This window comes from Diabrotica undecimpunctata, chromosome 4, assembly GCF_040954645.1.
Source record: "Diabrotica undecimpunctata isolate CICGRU chromosome 4, icDiaUnde3, whole genome shotgun sequence".
Lineage (NCBI taxonomy): Eukaryota > Metazoa > Arthropoda > Insecta > Coleoptera > Chrysomelidae > Diabrotica > Diabrotica undecimpunctata.
This window is the reverse complement of record NC_092806.1, coordinates 41,622,484-41,641,724: the sequence shown is the minus strand read 5'-3', so window position 1 is coordinate 41,641,724 and position 19,241 is coordinate 41,622,484. Positions and strand designations below refer to the sequence as shown.

General features: G+C 34.0%; 1 protein-coding gene across 1 annotated transcript in view; it reads left to right on the top strand.

Annotated features, from left to right (window-relative positions):
* The window catches only part of LOC140438625 (uncharacterized), a gene marked incomplete at its 5' end in the record, with an annotated part of 257,371 nt that extends 243,481 nt beyond the window's left edge, over window positions 1–13,890 (top strand). Inside the window, 2 exons of the mRNA XM_072528285.1 lie at window positions 6,856–7,608; window positions 11,862–13,890. Of these exons, the coding sequence (XP_072384386.1) occupies window positions 6,856–7,608; window positions 11,862–12,308 (1,200 nt within the window). The remainder of the gene's footprint in view (window positions 1–6,855; window positions 7,609–11,861) is intronic.
* Window positions 13,891–19,241: the final 5,351 nt, after the last annotated feature.

Here is a 19,241-nt window from a genome sequence, read left to right as displayed (position 1 = left end):
TTCTATTTACTGCAGCTCAAAATAGATCAGTTGACCAGTCCATTCCCTAAGATTCGCCCGCCATGATATATGTCTGCGTCTCTTGCTCTCAATCTTACCTTATACAATTAAATCTAGAGGTAATGTGGCCATTTATTATCGTGCATAATGTGGCCAAAGTAAATTAATTTTCTTTTCTTTGCAGTGTGACTTATTTCTTTGTTTTTCAGATACATTTTCTCCACTCTTTCTAACGGTGGATCGTTTATTGTAATTTGGTCGTTTATGTTGGTGTTGTTACTAATAATCAATATTTTTGTCTTCTTATAATTTAGTTTTAGGCTAAATTTGTAACATTCTTTTACAATATTATCCATTATTCTTTGAAGCATCTGCGCCCTATCTTCCAGTAATACAATGTCGTATGCATATCTAATATTGTTTATAAGTTGGTCGTTTCCTGCAATACCATCTTCTGATTTCGTCCAAGGCTTCTCTAGAGATGTTTTCAGAGGACACGTTAAATAGTGATTGTTGGTTTCTGGACATACGATGACCTCTGTATCATAATATATAAGGCCACCAGAAACGAATTAGAATATCTACGTTCAATCTAGAATCCGTAGGATGCTCCTTTTCCCATTAAGCATTACGATATGTAAAAAAAAAACGGGTGTGGCAGTCCAGTGGGACTGCCGGTAGAAGTTACACTTCTATACACGCATTCGCCGTTACAAATTTATTTGGGAGTCAATCTGCATAATCATTACATATGTAATTCTATAGGTAAGACATATCAGAAAGAGAAACAGAATTAATAACAACTTACTAACAATGAAGGATTGAATCAATATTTTGATGAAAATGTATATTTTTATTTTCATATATGTATGAAAGGAGTTGAATGCATATTTTTTTAACACATACTCTGCAGTAAAATTCATTGTTTATTTTGTTATTATTATAATAATACCATTGTGTTTTCATCTTGTTTAGCATTTGTGTTTGGGCATAAAATGTTATGAGTATTATTGTAGATATGCTTTTCTCGATTTGAACTGTCTTTTAGCAAAGCAAGTTCCATGTACGAGCTAGACTTTTGCTTATATTTAGTACAAGTTTGTTTTTCGTTGTTAGAAAAGTCTTCTAATTTTATTTTAGAAAACGATATTTAAAATACCAAAATTTAGACCTAAAATAATACAGTAGACATAAATTAAACTGACATATTAATAAGTATTTAAAAATGACAATAATATACTTACATAAAAAAAATACACTACAATACAGTGCAACATAATTCCATATAATAATACAATACAAATTAAAATGCAATATCCATAAGTATTTAAAAATGACAATAATGTAATAATATTAACAAAAAAGTCCTCCCCGACTGGGAATCGAACCCCGGTCTCCCGCGTGAATGGCGGGGATACTGACTACTACACTACCGAGGACATAGCACAAATCTATTTCAAAATTGACAGTGCTGGATCATAGAGTGATTTATTGAGATTATTATTTTGAAATACAAAAGAATAATATAATTATGAACATTTAATAAATAGTACAAAACACATCACATAAATAATAATATTAATAAATATTTTATTATATGTATAATATTATATGTATATATATCTTTATATACTATATAAAATATTAAATTATATATACAAAAGGAACATTTTTATATTCGAGAGAGGAAGAGAGAGAAAAAATATCTTCTGTCTCTCTCTTACTCATCTTACATATGTAATGGTTTCACAGATTCACTCCCATACAAACTTCCAACGTGGAGCGCGCGTATAGAAGTATAACTTCAATAAGCAAGAAGACTGTAAGTAAACTGCATTTAAAACAAGTGACATAAAACACAATATTATTTATACATTTACTTCTAAAACATTAGGACCTACAAAATTAAAATGTGCTTGATAAAGCTACAAAATATTAATTATCTAAAGTTAAGAATAATTATTGATTATACAAAGCGACATTATACAAAGTCTTTAAACAATCAAAACAAATCTGTTATTTAGGAGAGTCGCTTTTACAACTTGTGAGTAAATTACAGTGAAACTGCTGTACGAAATCAAATACAAAACGAATTAGGGATACCTATATCACAAAAGCGTGTCAAACGTGAAAAAAAGCCAAATAATATTACAAATATAATATATGAATAGATATTTAATAAATTCAAACAATTCGTCAGTTAAAATAAAATTAAAACGAAAGTTAGAAAATTTTCTAGTTCTAAACGGATAAAAATGTCTCAACTTGCGACCAAAATTAAGTAGAGTTCAGCATAAAAAACATAATTTCACAGCAAATAAGTTATATAAATATAGTATACAAATAACCGTATTTGAATATAACAGCAACAATTTATTTCATAATGTAACGGTTTTACACAATATACGGGGGTATGTATCAGCATCAATGTAAATAGTGTATAAAAGTGCCACCTTACCCTATGGAATTTTTAGCATTAGCTGTCGGCACTGAGAGGGGCGCAAAATGACATCTTGGACAAACAGAAACAAAAGTAATCGCGAGGTAGCGAGTGTTACTTCGTAACTCAAACACACAATTGTGTCGTTTGGCAGATGGAACTTGTATAAAACAATTTTTTTTAGAAGTTGACGCGACGCGTGGGTACCCAAGCGATCTCCAATTTTAACGAAAGACACTCATTTTTCTATGGTTCTTTGTTTACAACATTAGTTTATTATTCGATAGTGGTTAGGTTTTGTTAAGCAAAATCTGGCTAACTATACGAGAGGATATAGCAATAGAATTACTAAGAATAATCAAAGAGAGGAAAATGCAATACTTGGGTCATGTGCTGAGAGGCGAAAGATATGAATTACTTCAAGTTATACTGGAAGGAAAAGTACAGGGCAAAAGATCAGTAGGAAGACGCCAGAACTCGTGGCTGAAAGACCTGAGGAGATGGTTCGACCGCTCATCCGCAGAGATCTTTCGCGCAGCAGTTTCCAAAACTACAATTGCCATTTGGATCGCCAACCTTCGAAAGGAGACGGCGCAATGAGAAGAAGATAGCAAAGAGTCTGTTGATTTCAAAAATATTTATATAAAGTTGCATCCCTGTCGAACTGCTTTTCTAACAGTGGAAATCACAGACAGTTTATATTTAAATCTCACTGCTTTTGTTGGAGGTATAAATTTGGGATTAGTCTTATATCCTTAGTATCGATTCTTGACTTTTTTAGGATATCCATTAGTTTCCCATATAGTACTTTGTCAAATGCCTTCTTTAAATCGATGAAACACGCAGTTACGTTGGAGTTGATTTCACTGACTCGTATTAGAACTTGCAAAATGAAAAGTGCTTCTCTCGCTACGAGCTCTGATCTGAAGTTTACATAGGTGTTGTTCTAATTATGTGTATATATGCGAGGGAATGAATCGAGAAAACAGAATTTAACATTGAGTTTCATCACCTATTCGTCGACTTTAAAGCTGCATACGACAGTGTCAAGAGAACAGTACTATACAAATCAATGCGTGAGTTTGGTATAGGTACCAGAAGAATTTCTCCTATTAACAAAAATATCAATATTTAACTTAAAGGCAAGTGTTAATATACAGGGAGAGAATTCTCGATACTTTGAAATAAACGATGGACTCAGATAAGGGAATACCCTGGCTTGCCTCCTATTTAATATTGCCTTAGAAAAGGCATCCTAAGGTACACGAATTAGAGATGGTGGTACTATTTACAACAGATTAATACAAGTCTTAGCATACCTTGGTGACAGAAAATAATAGTGCGTAGTATGCAAGATGTTGAGCAATAATTCCTACAATTAAAAACGGCATCAAAACAGGTCGGTCTAGTCATCAACGAAGATAAAACCAAATACATGTTGGTTACTAAGAATCGTATAGCAAATGAGGAACACGAAACAGCCTTTGGAAGTCATATCTTTGAACATGTTGATAACTTCACATACTTTGGCTCGCTAGTGTTTACTATTAATAAAATAAGCGAAGGAATTAAAAGACGAATAAACCTTATAAATAAAGTGTACTATTGATTTCAAAAACAATTCCACTCAAGAAACGTCCAAAGACCTAAAATTATTATACACAAAACACTGCTGAGGCTGGCACTCACATATGGAGTAGAAACATGGACTTTAACGCAGAAGAATAAAAGACTTTAAAAATATTTGATCGTAAAATACTTCGCAAAATATTTGGAGACACTTTAATGAACCAGATGTCTCAACGTCCATTAAAACAAAGCGACTTAGATGGGCTGGACACATACTAGGAACGACAGACAATACGATTATTAAAAGGCAAATGACAGAAACACCTATAGGAAGAAGAAGCAGAAGTCGGCGAATTAGGTGGTTAAATAGAGTTGAGAACTACTAAGGGTACTAAAATCAGAACCTGGCAACACGTCGCCAGAAACCGAATAGAATGGCGGCGAATCTTAGAGCAGGCTAGGATCCACAGAAGATTGTCGAGCCAAAGATAATGATAATGATGATGATGTGCGAGTCAATAATACTAGAAAGTACTTTAATTACATGGCTCATCAAAATAATTAATCTCCCTTTTCGACATTTCCTAGCGTTGGTTTTTTTAAGTATGGTATATAAAATTGAAACATGGGTTTCTTACTGGCTAGATCGTTGTCTAACCAAAAAAGCCTTCTAAAAGACTATGCTTTTTAGTAATACTAGAATATTATGATTTTATATGGGAATGCTTTTTGTCTCTGTGGCTGATAAGAAAAGAGCTATAGATAGACGGGTTTGAATAAGATATAGCTAAATACTGTGGAACAAGTAAGAACATAGTATATGCCTATTGCAGCTATGTCATTGCCGTAGATAAGAATAGTTAGTAAAATATAACCCACATACACATATAAATATACACATAAACACACAAAACCATACACACACTCATACACATACACACACGAACACTTATTTAGACATCAGTGGGCAAATCATAGATAGTAGGATCACAACTGGCTCAACATACGGTCAGTTTTTTACGGACGGTATCTTCTCCCTATGGAGGTTGGCAATCATAATGGCCTATTTTTATTTTTGAACTTGCTGCTTTAAACAAATCAATCGATCTTCATTGATACCAATCACGTAGATTCTTCAACCATGAGTTCTGCCTTCGCCCAACAGATCTTCTTCCTTGAATCTTTCCCTGTATTATGAGTCTCAAAATTTCATATTTTGGTCCCCTCATCACGTGGTCTTGGTATTCCAGTTTTCTGGTTTGTATAGTGGTGATTAGTTCTGTTTCTTTACCAACCCTCTCCAGTACTTCTTTATTTGTAATTCTATCAGTCCATGATAGTGTTAATACTCTGCGGTATAACAAGAGTTCGAAAGCCTCGATTCTTTTTAAATTGCATTTTTTTTAATGTCCATATCTCAGCTCCATATAATAATATTGAAAATATATAACAGCGAATGGTACGTAGTCTAATCTCCAAATTTATATTGTGCACAGTGGCTTCATTCGTATAAATGCTGATCTGGTAATCTCTATTCGCCTATTTCTGCAGTATGATCATTGGTTTCATTGATCAAAGTTCCCAAGTACTAATATTTTTCTACTTGTTCTATCACGTTACCATTTATTGTCAATAGGTGATGTATATTTTGTGGACTTTTTGTAATTAGCATATACTTCGTTTTTTTAGCGTTTATAATAATTCCCATCTTAGCACTATTCATACTTAAGCTTTGGATAAGATGTTGTAGATCTTCTATACCCGTTGCTATGATCACAGCGTTGTCTCCATATCGTAAGTTGTTAATTAATTTTCCGTTAACGGTAACTCCCGCTTTGATATTATTGAGCATGTTTTGGAAAATTTCTTCAGAATATAAGTTAAAAAAAGTGGCGATAAAACACATCCCTGTCTAACTCCTCTAAAGATCTTCATTTCTTCTGAGTGTTGCCCATCAATTAGACATATAGCACTTTGGTTCTAAGATATTGTTTGCACTAGATTTATGATTTTACTGTCAATGCGCTTGTTCATAAGTATTGATATTAGTTTTTCATGTCTTACTGTATCGAAAGCTTTTTCGTAGTCAACAAAGCACAAGTGTAAATCAACGTTTACTTCCCTATAACGTTTAATGAACAGGGGGTATGGTACAGGGCAAAAAGAGTAAACGATGCCCTAGACAACTGGAGAACTTTTAATATTAATATGAGGCTATAACTAAGGCTATAATTAAGGCTGAAATTAAGTCTTAGTATCTTAACTGGTAAGTGGCACAACCATGGTTAAATAATTCGTCACAACGGAACAAAGATGGACAAAAGATGATAAAAGAGAAAAAAATGCTTAGAAGTGAGTGAATATTTTTTGTTTAGAAACAAAAATCTAACTGGAACGGTCAGAGAGGCGACTTCGATCGCAGACTCTGTCTATGCTCCAAATATTAAGCCAGAGGTTGTCCTGAGAGGAACAGACTTTGATTAACTTAAAAAATACTTATCTAGAGCTGAAAAGAGGTATACTCTATATTCCATTATACTATTCATCTATCTCCAAAATCAAGGACAGGACTTGGCAGCGCTGGAATTAAACATTAATATGAGTCCGCCAATTCACTAAGTCATCTAGCCGATCACTATTTTTAATATTCTAGTTTACTTTAGGTGTATTGCTCACTAACTTAATTTATGTGCTGAACATAATCTAGAACATCAAGCCACCTTTAATCAAGTAAACCAAACAATTTAACAATTGTTTATGACGTATATCGATATTTGTTGCTAAACCTTCACCTAAAGTATATCATCTTTATGTTTACAATTACTAACCCTTAATATTTTTTACAGAGACATTTATCAGTAAGCTCAGCAGAATCAGCAGAAGTTATCGAAGAACCAGTAGAAGAAAAGAGTAATCCATCCCCTACAAAATCGGAGAAGATTGAAAAACCGGAACCTAGTTTACGCCGTTATAGTTTATCAAGATCAAAGGAATCTTCCTTTATAGAAAAAACCTCACCAATATCAGAACTTAGAAGTAAAAGTAAATCTGAAGTTGATTTACAAAACTTTCTTCCAGAAATATCACCCAGTCGAAAAAGTCTTAACTCAGCGCCCGTATTTAAAGACGATATAATACCTAGTGGAAACTTTGTAATTACTACTTACGAAGAAATTGAAACTATTATACCCGTTACCAGCAATAACGATGTTAATGAGAACCCGGAGTCGCCAGCAAAAGAAATTACGATTACAAGAAAACTAAGCAGGCGATTGTCGCGAACACAAAGCAGACGGTCTATAAAATCTACCCCAAGAAACGGCACACCTAGTTCAACGAGAGCTGGTAGTAACAAATCCAAGGATACTCTTCAACTGGCTTTAACTCAATTAAATAATCCTGAATGGGAAGTCATGATTCAGGGACTTCAGACTTTGACTAGAGTGGCGAAATATTATCCTGAGGTAATTGAAACTCAGATGCATACAGTGTGCATTAATTTGGCAAAGCACATCAAGAATTTAAGATCACAAGTGGCAAGAACAGCTTGCCATACTGCTTCTGAGTTGTTTGGCACTTGCAGAAAAAATTTAGAAATGGTAAGATATTTTATTTACATTAATCACAAATCATTTGCATTTCAAGAGGTGTACGATAGTACAGTTAAAAGCATAAACAACTCTCAAGTTTCGAAAATGAGAGTTTGCTGTTGTGTTTCCTTTTAGAATATTGACTACGAAACCTTTTATTTCAGTCGCATAACTATTTTTGATTTTCACACTACGTTCTATATTAGATTATATATTACATTCTCATATCTAATACTAGGTATAACAATACTCAGATTTATTGCATACTTAACCCTTTCGAGACTCCAGATACATATGTGTACCACTATGTTTGCATACAAGCCTAAAGTGATATTTTGTTGTTAAATATTATTTAAAAATGTACCAGTCAGTTCTCCATTGCATCGTTTGAGTCACGTTCACGTGTAGCCGCGTAAAATATTTTAGTTAACCTAGAATTTGCGAGTTTTAGATGTGTTGGTTGCTACAGTCAGCATAAATACATTGTTTTTTGATACAAATTATAGTTAAATTGTATTATATCATTTTACAGACTGTTTGTTTTTGTGTCTTTTTATAGTAAGTATATTTAGATTGTTATTTATTTATAGTAAAATAAACATTTGACTGTTTTTAAAATCTATGGTACTAATAAGTACCAATAGTCTTATAGTACGGTATGTAAGTGTACCATTAGTCTTATTCATGTCATTTTTAGATATGGATAAGAAAAGGCCACTTACACAGAAAGAACTTCAATATTATGCAGAATTATCATTTTCCGAGTCTGGAAGTAGTGATGACCTGTATAAGCCTTCTGATGATGAATCGGAATCAGACGAGGACTGCAAAGATAATTTTCACGAAACTTCTGATGAAGAATCAGAATCAGAGTTAGAAGTTCGTGATACACAGGAAACTTTACAAGAAACTGCCACACCTAGTAGTTCTTTTGTGTTGTGGTCAACACCAAATGAAGGTTTTGCTCCGAAAAAACAAATTTCAAGTCAACGTAGTTGTACATTGGATGCTGGCATACAATCTAACTTGACGCCATACCAATATTTCAAAAAGTTGTTTCCACGTTCTTTGTATATGTATATTGCTCAATGCACTAATGAAAGGATTGAAATATGTAAGCAGTCAAGAAGAAACGCTCGCCTGAAAGAAACTGACTTAGGAGAAATTCAAATAGTTCTTGGTTGTATGCTAGTTATGTGCTACAACCGTGTACCAGAAATCAGTAATTATTGGTCAACTCATCCTTCACTGGGAAACGTTTCAATTCAAAATGCAATATCCCGTGACAGATTCAAAGTTATATCGTCAAAAATGTATTTTGCATCACCAAAGAAACCAACAGAAGCCTCAAAAACGTATTACATTGATGACGTTGTACAATGCTTGAAAGGTACCTTTCAAAAATATCGACAAGACAGCAGTTTTCAAAGTATCGACGAGTCCATGACGAAATTCAAAGGTCGATCGTCACTCAAATAGTATATGCCGCTAAAACCAGTAAAAAGGGGAATCAAAATGTGGCTTAGGTCAGACTCGTTTACTGGATATACCTACGACTTCAACATCTACACAGGTCGCGAAACTGAATATGTAGAAGGAACTCTTGGGGAACGTGTAGTGAACAAACTTGTTTCCACAGCAAAAGAAAGAGATATAACCTTTTGCTTTGATCGTTTTTTTACTTCGGTTTGTCTGTTGGAAAATATAGAGTACGCAGCAATAGGGACCTGTAACCAAAATAGAAAAAACTTGCCAAAAATAAAAGATAAATTGCAAAGAGGTGAATGCGTATTTCAGTGCAGTGAAAACGGACTAATGTTTGTGAAATGGCAGGACACCAAGGAAGTCTTGATGCTGAGTAATTGCCATAATGACAGTGTTTCATCTATCAATAAAACCATGAGAGATGGTTCGAAAGTAAATGTGTCCTGTCCAGAAATGATAGCGTGCTACAGGAAAATTATGGGTGGGGTTGATCTAGCAGACCAAATGGTAGGATTGTACGATTTAGATCGTAAATCAAACAAATGGTGGAAAAAAGTATTCCATCGCTTACTTATGATGTCAGTTGTAAACTCATGGATTATTTATAACGAAAAAAATAAGAAAAACATTCCTCTGATTCAATTTTTGGTACCTCTGGCAGAAGAAATGATAGCTGAAGGACAAAAAATAGCTGCTATACGACGTTTATCTAAGAAGGGAAGAATATCTATGAAAAGAAAACGTTTCGAGAGTGTATCATTACATCTTCCAATTGAAGGAAGCACAAGAAGACGATGTAAAATGTGCACTGATAATAAAACTCAAACACGTACAAAAACCCTTTGCGAAGAGTGTGACATTCCTTTATGTAAAAACTGTTTCGCAGTATATCACCGTAAATAATATTTTGTATTTTTGAGTAATTGTTTTGTATTTTTGAGTAATAAAGTAATACAAATATATTATGTGGTATATAATAATATTTTTATGTGGGACTGTTGGTACACATATGTACCAATACACAAGACTAATGGTACATATGTGTACCACTACCCCCACGAACACCCTAACGTTTTCATTAACATTTTTTGTTAAAAAAGGGTATATTTGTGTATACAAAAATAAAAAACCACAAAAATATGTTTTTAAAACTCGTTAAAAAAAACCGCCTCGAAAGGGTTAAAAGTGATACCGTTTTTTTAATAGTATACGCATCGGCCTTTTATAAAATTGCTATTAGAGAGAGAGAAATTTGAAATAATTTAGGAGTTGGAGGATTATGTTTTCACCTCGTTATAGGCTCTGTTGCCTCTTCGAGGGGAGGGGATTGTTAAGGGAAACGTCAATCTATGCATATTACCGCTGTTCGGGACTAAGTGGTGGCTACAAAGTAATTTGTCAGAAGGATTTCCTACCTTTGTGTGTGCTGTTTGGACCAAGCCAGCTACTAAGTACAAGTCATTATGGACAACGGTCGTCCTTTTCAGATTGTTTGCCTTTTGTTTGTTTGGTATAATCGCTTGGAGGATAGCTGTGGCTATGACTTCACCTAGTATCAGGTATCGTTGTGCAAGGACATTGGGAAACCACAGAAAAACAATCTGCCCCTGTCTTTGTAATTTGAATTTCAACTCTTAAGGAGTGTATGGGGTGCTCACCGTTCGGTGTTTGGTGTGTGTGGGTGTTGTATGTTTATTGATTTGTGTATGTGGGTTATTGGTTTGTGCTATGTGTTTGCTTACTGTTTTGATGTTTATATATATATATATATATATATATATATATATATATATATATATATATATGTGTGTGTGTGTGTGTGTGTGTGTGTGTGTGTGTGTGAACGAAAACTGATAGGACGGTAGTTTTTTAGATCTGTTATGTCTCCTTCCTTGTGTATAAAATAATGACTGCATTGTTCCATTTAGAAGGAGTTTTTCCTTGGTAGATGCATTTGGAGTAAAGCTCGGCCAAAGCCTAAATAATTTTATTTCCACCTAGTTGGATCGCTTCGATCACTACTCCGTCATCGTCAAAGGATTTGTTATTTTTCAGTTCTAAAAGTGCCGTTTTGGTTTCGTGTGGAGTTATTTCTGGCATTAATTCTAATCCCTGGTTTGTGATTTTGATCAGGGGCTGATCTTGCCTTTCGTCGGTGCTTTCATACATTTCGCGATACAACGATTTGCCTACCTCAAGTATTTTGGTTTTATCAGTAGTAATGTTTCCATCTTTATTTTTTATTTTGTATTTCGCCTTAAAACTTTAAAAATTTTTGTTTTCTTGAATTATTGTAGTTATTTCTCTTGCATTGTTTTCTCTTACGTCTTTTCGGATTGACCAGTGGATATCTTTATTTAATTTCTTCATTGCTGCGCATTTCTTTTTTCTTGTTTTTAGGATCATCTTTGTTTTTTGCAATTTGACATTTAATAGTGTCTTTGCTCGGATTAATCAGTGGTTGCTTCCTATTGAAAATTTGTTGAGTACTTCAATGTCTTTGATTATTGCTTTTCTGTTTGTTATGATATAATCTATTTCATTTTGGACACTACCATCTGGGCTGATCCATGTCCATTTACGCTGAGGCTTTTTATCGAAAAAATATTTCATTATCCGAAGTACTAGGTACCGCTAAATAATCCATAAAGTTGTTAATAAAATTGCATTCTGATATTATATTCCTACTTGTTGGCTTGTATACTGGTTAAAATTTAAAAAGCAGCTCTTCTCAAATATAATACTTGTTATTACTTATTTTTGTATATATGTTTTAGGAGCTTGAAGAAATCGCAGGACCTCTTCTTCATCGGACTGCAGATACCAATAAATTTTTGAGAGCTGATGCAAATGCAGCATTAGATGTAATGTGTGAGAATCTTCCCATGAATCGAGTAATTTGCGCCATAACATCAAGAGGATGCAATCACCAAAACAGTGTAGTTCGAGCAACGGCAATAAGACTGATAACCGAACTAGTTAAAAAACACGGATCTGACAAGATTTTCCAGATGAATAAGGATATTAGAGATAAAATTATTCTAGCAGGTGCAAATTCTCTAGCTGACGGAAGTTTAGAGGCGAGGAGTTATGGTAAAGAAATGTTTTCTTATATTTGTGGACATCCTCACTTTCATAAAAACCTATTGGAGGCGGTGCCTCAAAATACTTTAAGGCACATAGCGAAAACGCTCAATTCTATTAAACCATTTACTGGAACGTAATAGATATGAATTACTTATATTTTATAATTTAAATTTGCTGAAGAGTTCAAATTTTTAATGTGCTATTTATGACATTTAAAACATGTTGAGTACTTGATTTATTAATAGCAATAGCCTTTCTTCACTCCTCCAGCAAGCTATAAGCTACATCATTGAGTTAAAACTAGGGTCGCGGTCGTCTAAAAAAGACACGGTCCAAATCCGGAAGATAGTTGGTTATTTTTAACTATGGTCGCCTTGATTTGATTTGACCAGAGATTATATTGAACATAAAATAAAGGTCTAATGTTAGGAACACCTTAGTAAAGGTCTACTTGATAACATCATGCAAAGCAAAATCGATGCGTAATCCCTGGAATAAAAAAGACGAATAAAAAAATTATCTCGCTTTGAAATGTGAGTAAAAGTTTTGGAACAAGCCATCTAGCGGTAGTTAACCGACATTGTAAATATAATTTTCGTAAATTTCAACATTGACATTTAGTATGGTAAACAGCATTGACAGATAAAAAATACATCGCGTGGTTTAGCAGCAACAGATTTTAAATCAACAAATTTCGTGAAAAATTTAAAACTTCTGTGACAATTTCTGTGCGACGATTTTATACCATTTTAAAATTGGCTTAACTAAACAACAATTCGTCGATCAACTTAGGCTTAGTTCTAGTAATAAAGCACCTGACCCATCAACTGTTCACAGATGATTTTAAGAATTTAAGCGTGGACCATCCTCAATGACGAATCTAAAGACCGTCCGGTCACAGGTGTTATCCCGGAAATCAATAGTGCATGGCATAATTGAAACAGATCGATATACTAAATATCATGAGATTTGTGCATAAGTGAGCATGGACATAAATCAAATACAAACAAATTTGCATGACCACTTAGCAGTGAGAAAAATGGGCAGTTATTTCTTGGGCATATTCTTTATAATTTGGCTGTTACCGATACGAAGGCACGTATCCATTGGTGTCACGCCATACTCAAACTTGTCAATAAAGTCATTGAGACTAAAAAGACTAAAAAGTCATTGAGACTAATAAAGACTTGTCATTGATGATAAAACAGTGGTATGTTGCTATGAGTCCAAAAAAAACAGTCATCGGTGTGGGTGTCTCAAGACGAGCCAAAGGCAATAAAAGTAGTTCGCATCGTACGAAATGTACAAAATTCTCATTTCTGATATACCTATTTCGGACTGTCGTAAATTATTCGACAATTAATTTAAAATAAAATACAAAAGTATATTATTGATATGATTTTTTATCAAGTGTAAAAGATAAATACCTGTGAGAACTCAGACCAGCTTGAAAGAACATATTGTTAATCGAAAAAAAGTACCCGCCTATACGTCTTGGAGAAGACGAATTTTGATCGGTACTATATCACAAAGTTTAACAGGTTAAGTATTTTCCCATAAACTTAATATAGTGTCAGTGTGTATGTAAAAAGTTGTTTGCAAAGTCGAAATACAGGGCGAACAATCACAGGCATTTGAAACGCATGTTGGGCTGCGACAGGGAGATGCGCTGGCGTGTCTCGTTTTCAACATAGCCCTGGAAAAGTCGGTCAGGGATGCCCAAATAGATAACAAAGGAAACATTTTTAATAAATCATCCTAAATTTTCGCATATGCAGATGATGTTGACCTAGTTGCCCGCACAACACGCAAGCTAGAAGAAATGTATACCACCTTGTCAAACGCCTCAAAAAATATGGGCCTGCAAGTAAATGAGGAGAAAACTAAGATAATGGCATCAACATCCAACAATAGAGCCAGAAACATCAGCCACCAATTCACGGTTGATAACTCAACCTTTGAAGTGGTGGACAAATTTAAATACTTAGGCTCCCTGATCACCAAAAAGAACGTCATGACGGAAAAAATCAAGCCAAGAATAATCCTAGCAAACAAATGCTATTTTGGACTGAGTAGACATATGAGAAGCAGAAACTTTAGCCAAAAAACAAAAATAACCATATACAAAACCCTTATACAACCAGTGTTGACATATGGGTCAGAGACATGGACCATTTCCAAGGCAGATGAAAATCTCCTGCTTATATTTGAACGAAGGATCCTGAGAAAAATATTCGGTCGCATCTGTGAAAATGGTGTTTGGAGAAGGAGGTACAACTACGAGATATACCACAGATATAAACATATATTTGGTGGTAAAGACGTAGTATCCTTTATAAAAATAGGAAGACTAAGATGGGCAGGACATCTGACAAGACCACAGCACAACAACCTATTTGAAGTAGAAGTAGAGGTAGACCAAAACTTAGATGGAGGGATGGTGTAGATGAGGATGGTAGACAAATAGGCGCAGCAAACTGGCAACAGTTGGCAATGGATAGAACTGACTAGCGTAATAGACTTGGAAAGGTCGAGGCTCTTTTATAGGACTGTAGCACCAATGATGATGATGATGATGATGTGTATGTAAAACAAAAAGGGTGGAAAAAAAATGCAAATGTGTGCCTGTGTTCACCCAATTGGGTGTACAATAATGATTTATTAAGTTAGTGTAAAAAGTCTGCGCTGAAAATTAAGAACTATAATCTGTCATTATATTACACATCCCTGTGCAATGTTTTGAACTAATACGTAGATATAACAGAAATCTGCTTTCCAAAAAAAATGTTAATTTTAAAGGATAGTTTCTACACTCATATGGGTGTAAAGTCAAAAACTTTATTTCATTGTAGTACTATTTGACGATTAGTATTATTAACCTAAATACTAGTAGGTTTATTTCGATATTTATTTATAAATACATTACAATGAAACGTAAAAAGCCATTAGAAAAGTAGTCATTGGAAAAAAGTTAGATAGCTACAAAATAATTAGAGGAAAAATAGCAATGAGAATAGGACAGAATAGTGATGAGAAATGATATCAAGAACCAGAGAGTGAGTTTGTAGCCAGTGAATCTGACCAATATTATTCATCAGAAAGTGACGAAAACGTTGAAGAGATAAATAAAAATTACAAAAGTAACAATGATTTATCTGAAACTGAGGATGTTACTGCTAATGCCAGCAATAAACAGTGTAATGAACATACACATAGCCAATCAACATAAATTTTATTTAATAAGCGAGAAAACATAAATGTTTTGTTTGACAGAATGACTGCAGATCCATATATTATTTTCGATTATTTGTATTTGGAAGTATAATTTAAGTAATGCTACAAGTAGTAAGTCAAGGCAGAGGGAAGATGATAATATTGAGGGATTTTAACACTCGAATAGACTATCAAGTAATACTCGGAATTAAGCAAAACACATTATAAGAATGTTAAAAACGAAAATGGAGAACAGATTATAAACTTCTGCACGAATAACGAACTTAGAATAAACAACATTTTTTGACCACAAAGATCAACACAAATATACATTCAGTAATACCCAACACCTAGAACAAAGATCTATGATAGAATACGTTATAACTAAAGGAGATATACATCTACCAAAAATAATCGACGTAAAATGCCTCAACTCAGCAGATGAAGGTAGCGACCATAGTAGCGCCTAGTATTATATAAAATAAAAATCATCATGAAATACTTTACACCTAAGAGAGCGGCGCCAACACAAACAAAAATCAGAGTCGAAGGACTAAATACGGAATCCACGGAATACTTATACAGGAATATCAGAGAAGATTGCTGTGAATCAAATATTACAAAACAAGAATATCGAGAAAAGCTGGGAAAAATTTAAAAATAACTACTACTACTATAATAATATTAACGCAGAACAGAATCACTTGGAGAGGAAAGTAACACAAACTATTTTAAAACATATTTAAAAAAGAAAACCTCATAGTTTTAAAAGAAAGTGAAGACAAAATGTGAAAAAAAAAGAAGAAAGCCTTTTTACAATACAGAAACAACAAACACATCAGTTATACAATCACTATAAACGAATCAGAAATAAAGCGACTACTTTAGTTAGACAAATAAAAAGGGAACACTGGCAGAGCTTTTCAAAACAGATGGAACACGTCTTCTACGGAACACAGAAAGAAATATGAAAAATGATCATTTGAGAAAAAAAAAAAAGAGATGAATAAACTAATAAAAAAGAAACACATTCAGAAGAAAACAAGGGCAGATTACTTTCGATCCCTATTTGCTAACGGTCGCGATAATGAACCACCAACAGCAGAGGTGACGACATACGAAGAAATAAATATTAAGGAGGAAGAGATAAAGGAAGCATTAAGGAAATTAAAAAACAGAAAATCACCAGGAGAGAACGGAATACCGAACGAACTCCTCAAGTCCTGAGGACCAAATCTGACCAAACAACTAATAAAACTAATCCAAAAAATAATAGAACAAAACAGAATTCCTCAAGAATGGAGATCAAGCATCCTAATACCTCCCTCCAAAAAGGGAGACAAATCTGACCCGGAAAATAACAGAGGAATTAATTTATTAAACACAACACTAAAATTAACAACCAAAGTGATAATAAATAAACTAAATAAAATTATAACACCAGCAGAAGAACAGCGAGGTTTTAAGTCGGGAAGATCCTGCACCGATGCTAAAACAACACAATAAAATTAAAAGTAGAAGAAGAACTAACTGATCCTATTGAAGCTGGCAATGGGATAAGGCAGTGAGATTCCATGAGTCCTTTATTGTTCAACCTGATTACGGATGAAATAATAAAAAAAGTAAGAACCAAACAAGGATACCAAATGGGAGAAAAACAACTTAAAATAATCTGCTATGTAGACGACGCAATATTACCCTCTCAAAGTGAAGATGATTTACAACGTATGCTGCAACTATTTAATATAACCTCCAGAAAATTAAACGTGTTAATTTTTCCAAAAAAATTTACTAAGATATAAATTGGAGCTAGAAGGTCAAATAATAGAACAAGTGATGGAGTTTAACTATCTAGGCATCACATTATCTAGCTACGAAAAGATCGAAACAGAAGTGCAAGATCAAGTGAATAGAGCAAACAGAGCCGCAGGTTGCCCGAATGAAACAATATGGAGAAATAAAAATATCCGAAAAGAAATGAAAGGCGGAATTTACAAAACAGTCATCAGACCAATAATGACATACAAGGCAGGAACACGACCTGATACAGAAAGGACAAAAATATTTTAAAAACAGTAGAGATGAAAAATTAATGGAAAACACTATGGGCCAGAGCTAGAAGTACAGATATATGACGTAGATGCAAGGTGGAAAACATCAAGGAATATGAAAAAAATAAAAGAGTAGAATGGAACGATCATATATGCCGAACGTCAACAAATAGACTGGTAAAGATGGCAAGAGACGGCTACCCAATAGAAAGACGATCAGTAGGAAGACCAAGAAACTGATACGACAACTTACTGGAGGCATATTGAAAACAGACAAAGTCATGTTTACAAAAAGAAGAAGAAGAAGAAGAAGAAGAATTGAAGTAATGCTAAGAGAACCAAACAAAAATGCTGGAAACGTTTTTACAAAAAAATACTATCAATCAGTTATCTTCTTATTATTCTTCATAATAGCATTTCTAGATCTAAAAATACTATTAACATAATCAAAATAGTTTCGATTTTATGACTTAAAAAAGATGATCTGAAAATTCTCTAACGACGTAGTATTAACTACACACATAACCACACAAATAACTTAAATGCCATAGAATACAACCAATCAATCTACGTATTTTACTGATTTAGAAAATGTTAAAAATTAAGCTTGGTTATAGATTGTGATATATCTACTCGCTACTCGATAACAGGCTTGTGCCATTAGATATGATAGAATTGATTGAGAACAAGCAATAAAGAAACAGTAATAACAGCACTACATGGTAATTACCATGTTGAAATGGAACTGGGCTGAAAGAATGAAAGACAACCGTTGGACACAGCGAATCACTCAATGGCGACCAAGTGCAAACTAGAGAAGTAAAGGCAGACCTCAAACCAAACGGACTGATCACATCAAGCGAATGGCTGGTCACTAATGGATGCAAACATTAACGAACAGAAATAAATGGATACACCTAAGGGAGGTTTACATCCGACCATGGATGGAATACCTGTTGATGATGAATAACAGTACCCATCATTATTAAGTTTACAAATATTCAATCTAATATGCCTGCTTCTTGATGTACCTAGCCGTTAGGAATGTTGGCAATCATCATAGCAATCTTTATCTTATCTGCAGCAGCGCGGAAAAGCTGCACAGATGTTGTATTGAACCAGATTCTCAGGTTCTTTAACCAAGATGTTCTTCTTCTTCCTGGACCTCGTTTTCCAAATATTTTTCCTTGCAGGATGGCTTGAAGGAGAGCGTATCTGGATTCATTTCGCCTAATATGTCCGAAGAATTGTAACTTTCGAGATTTGGGGTCAGTACCTCTCTGTTCTTATTCATTCTTCTGAGGACCTCTTCATTTATGACTCGGTTGTAATATTGGATAAGGTGATAATAATAGTTGAAACTACTCGTCGAGCATTGCACGGACGCGAAGTAGCTACAGCGGCTATCGAATAACAACAAAGGCGTAGCCAGCTATGCTCAAGTGGTAATGGGGGGATTCGTTCAGACTTCACTTTTAAATTGAGTGAATGTGGGCGCCAGGCAGATTTGGCCCACGGCCTATGCCGTGAAGTAAACTACTACTCCAAACCTACCAACTTGTTTCAGTACTAAAATAAAGGTATATGGAACAAGGGAAATAAAACACCTCAATTATATATTAACAGTAAGTAAAGCAAAAATAAATTTAGCTTATAAATAAATATGGAATTATTAATAATAAAATAAACCATACAAATGTACATGTACTACTTAACAAACACTAGGATAACCTATGCAGTGACTAGTTGCGCCAAAGCAAATAGGGCTTCTTGCCCACAAACGCTGAAGAATATAAAACAATAAAA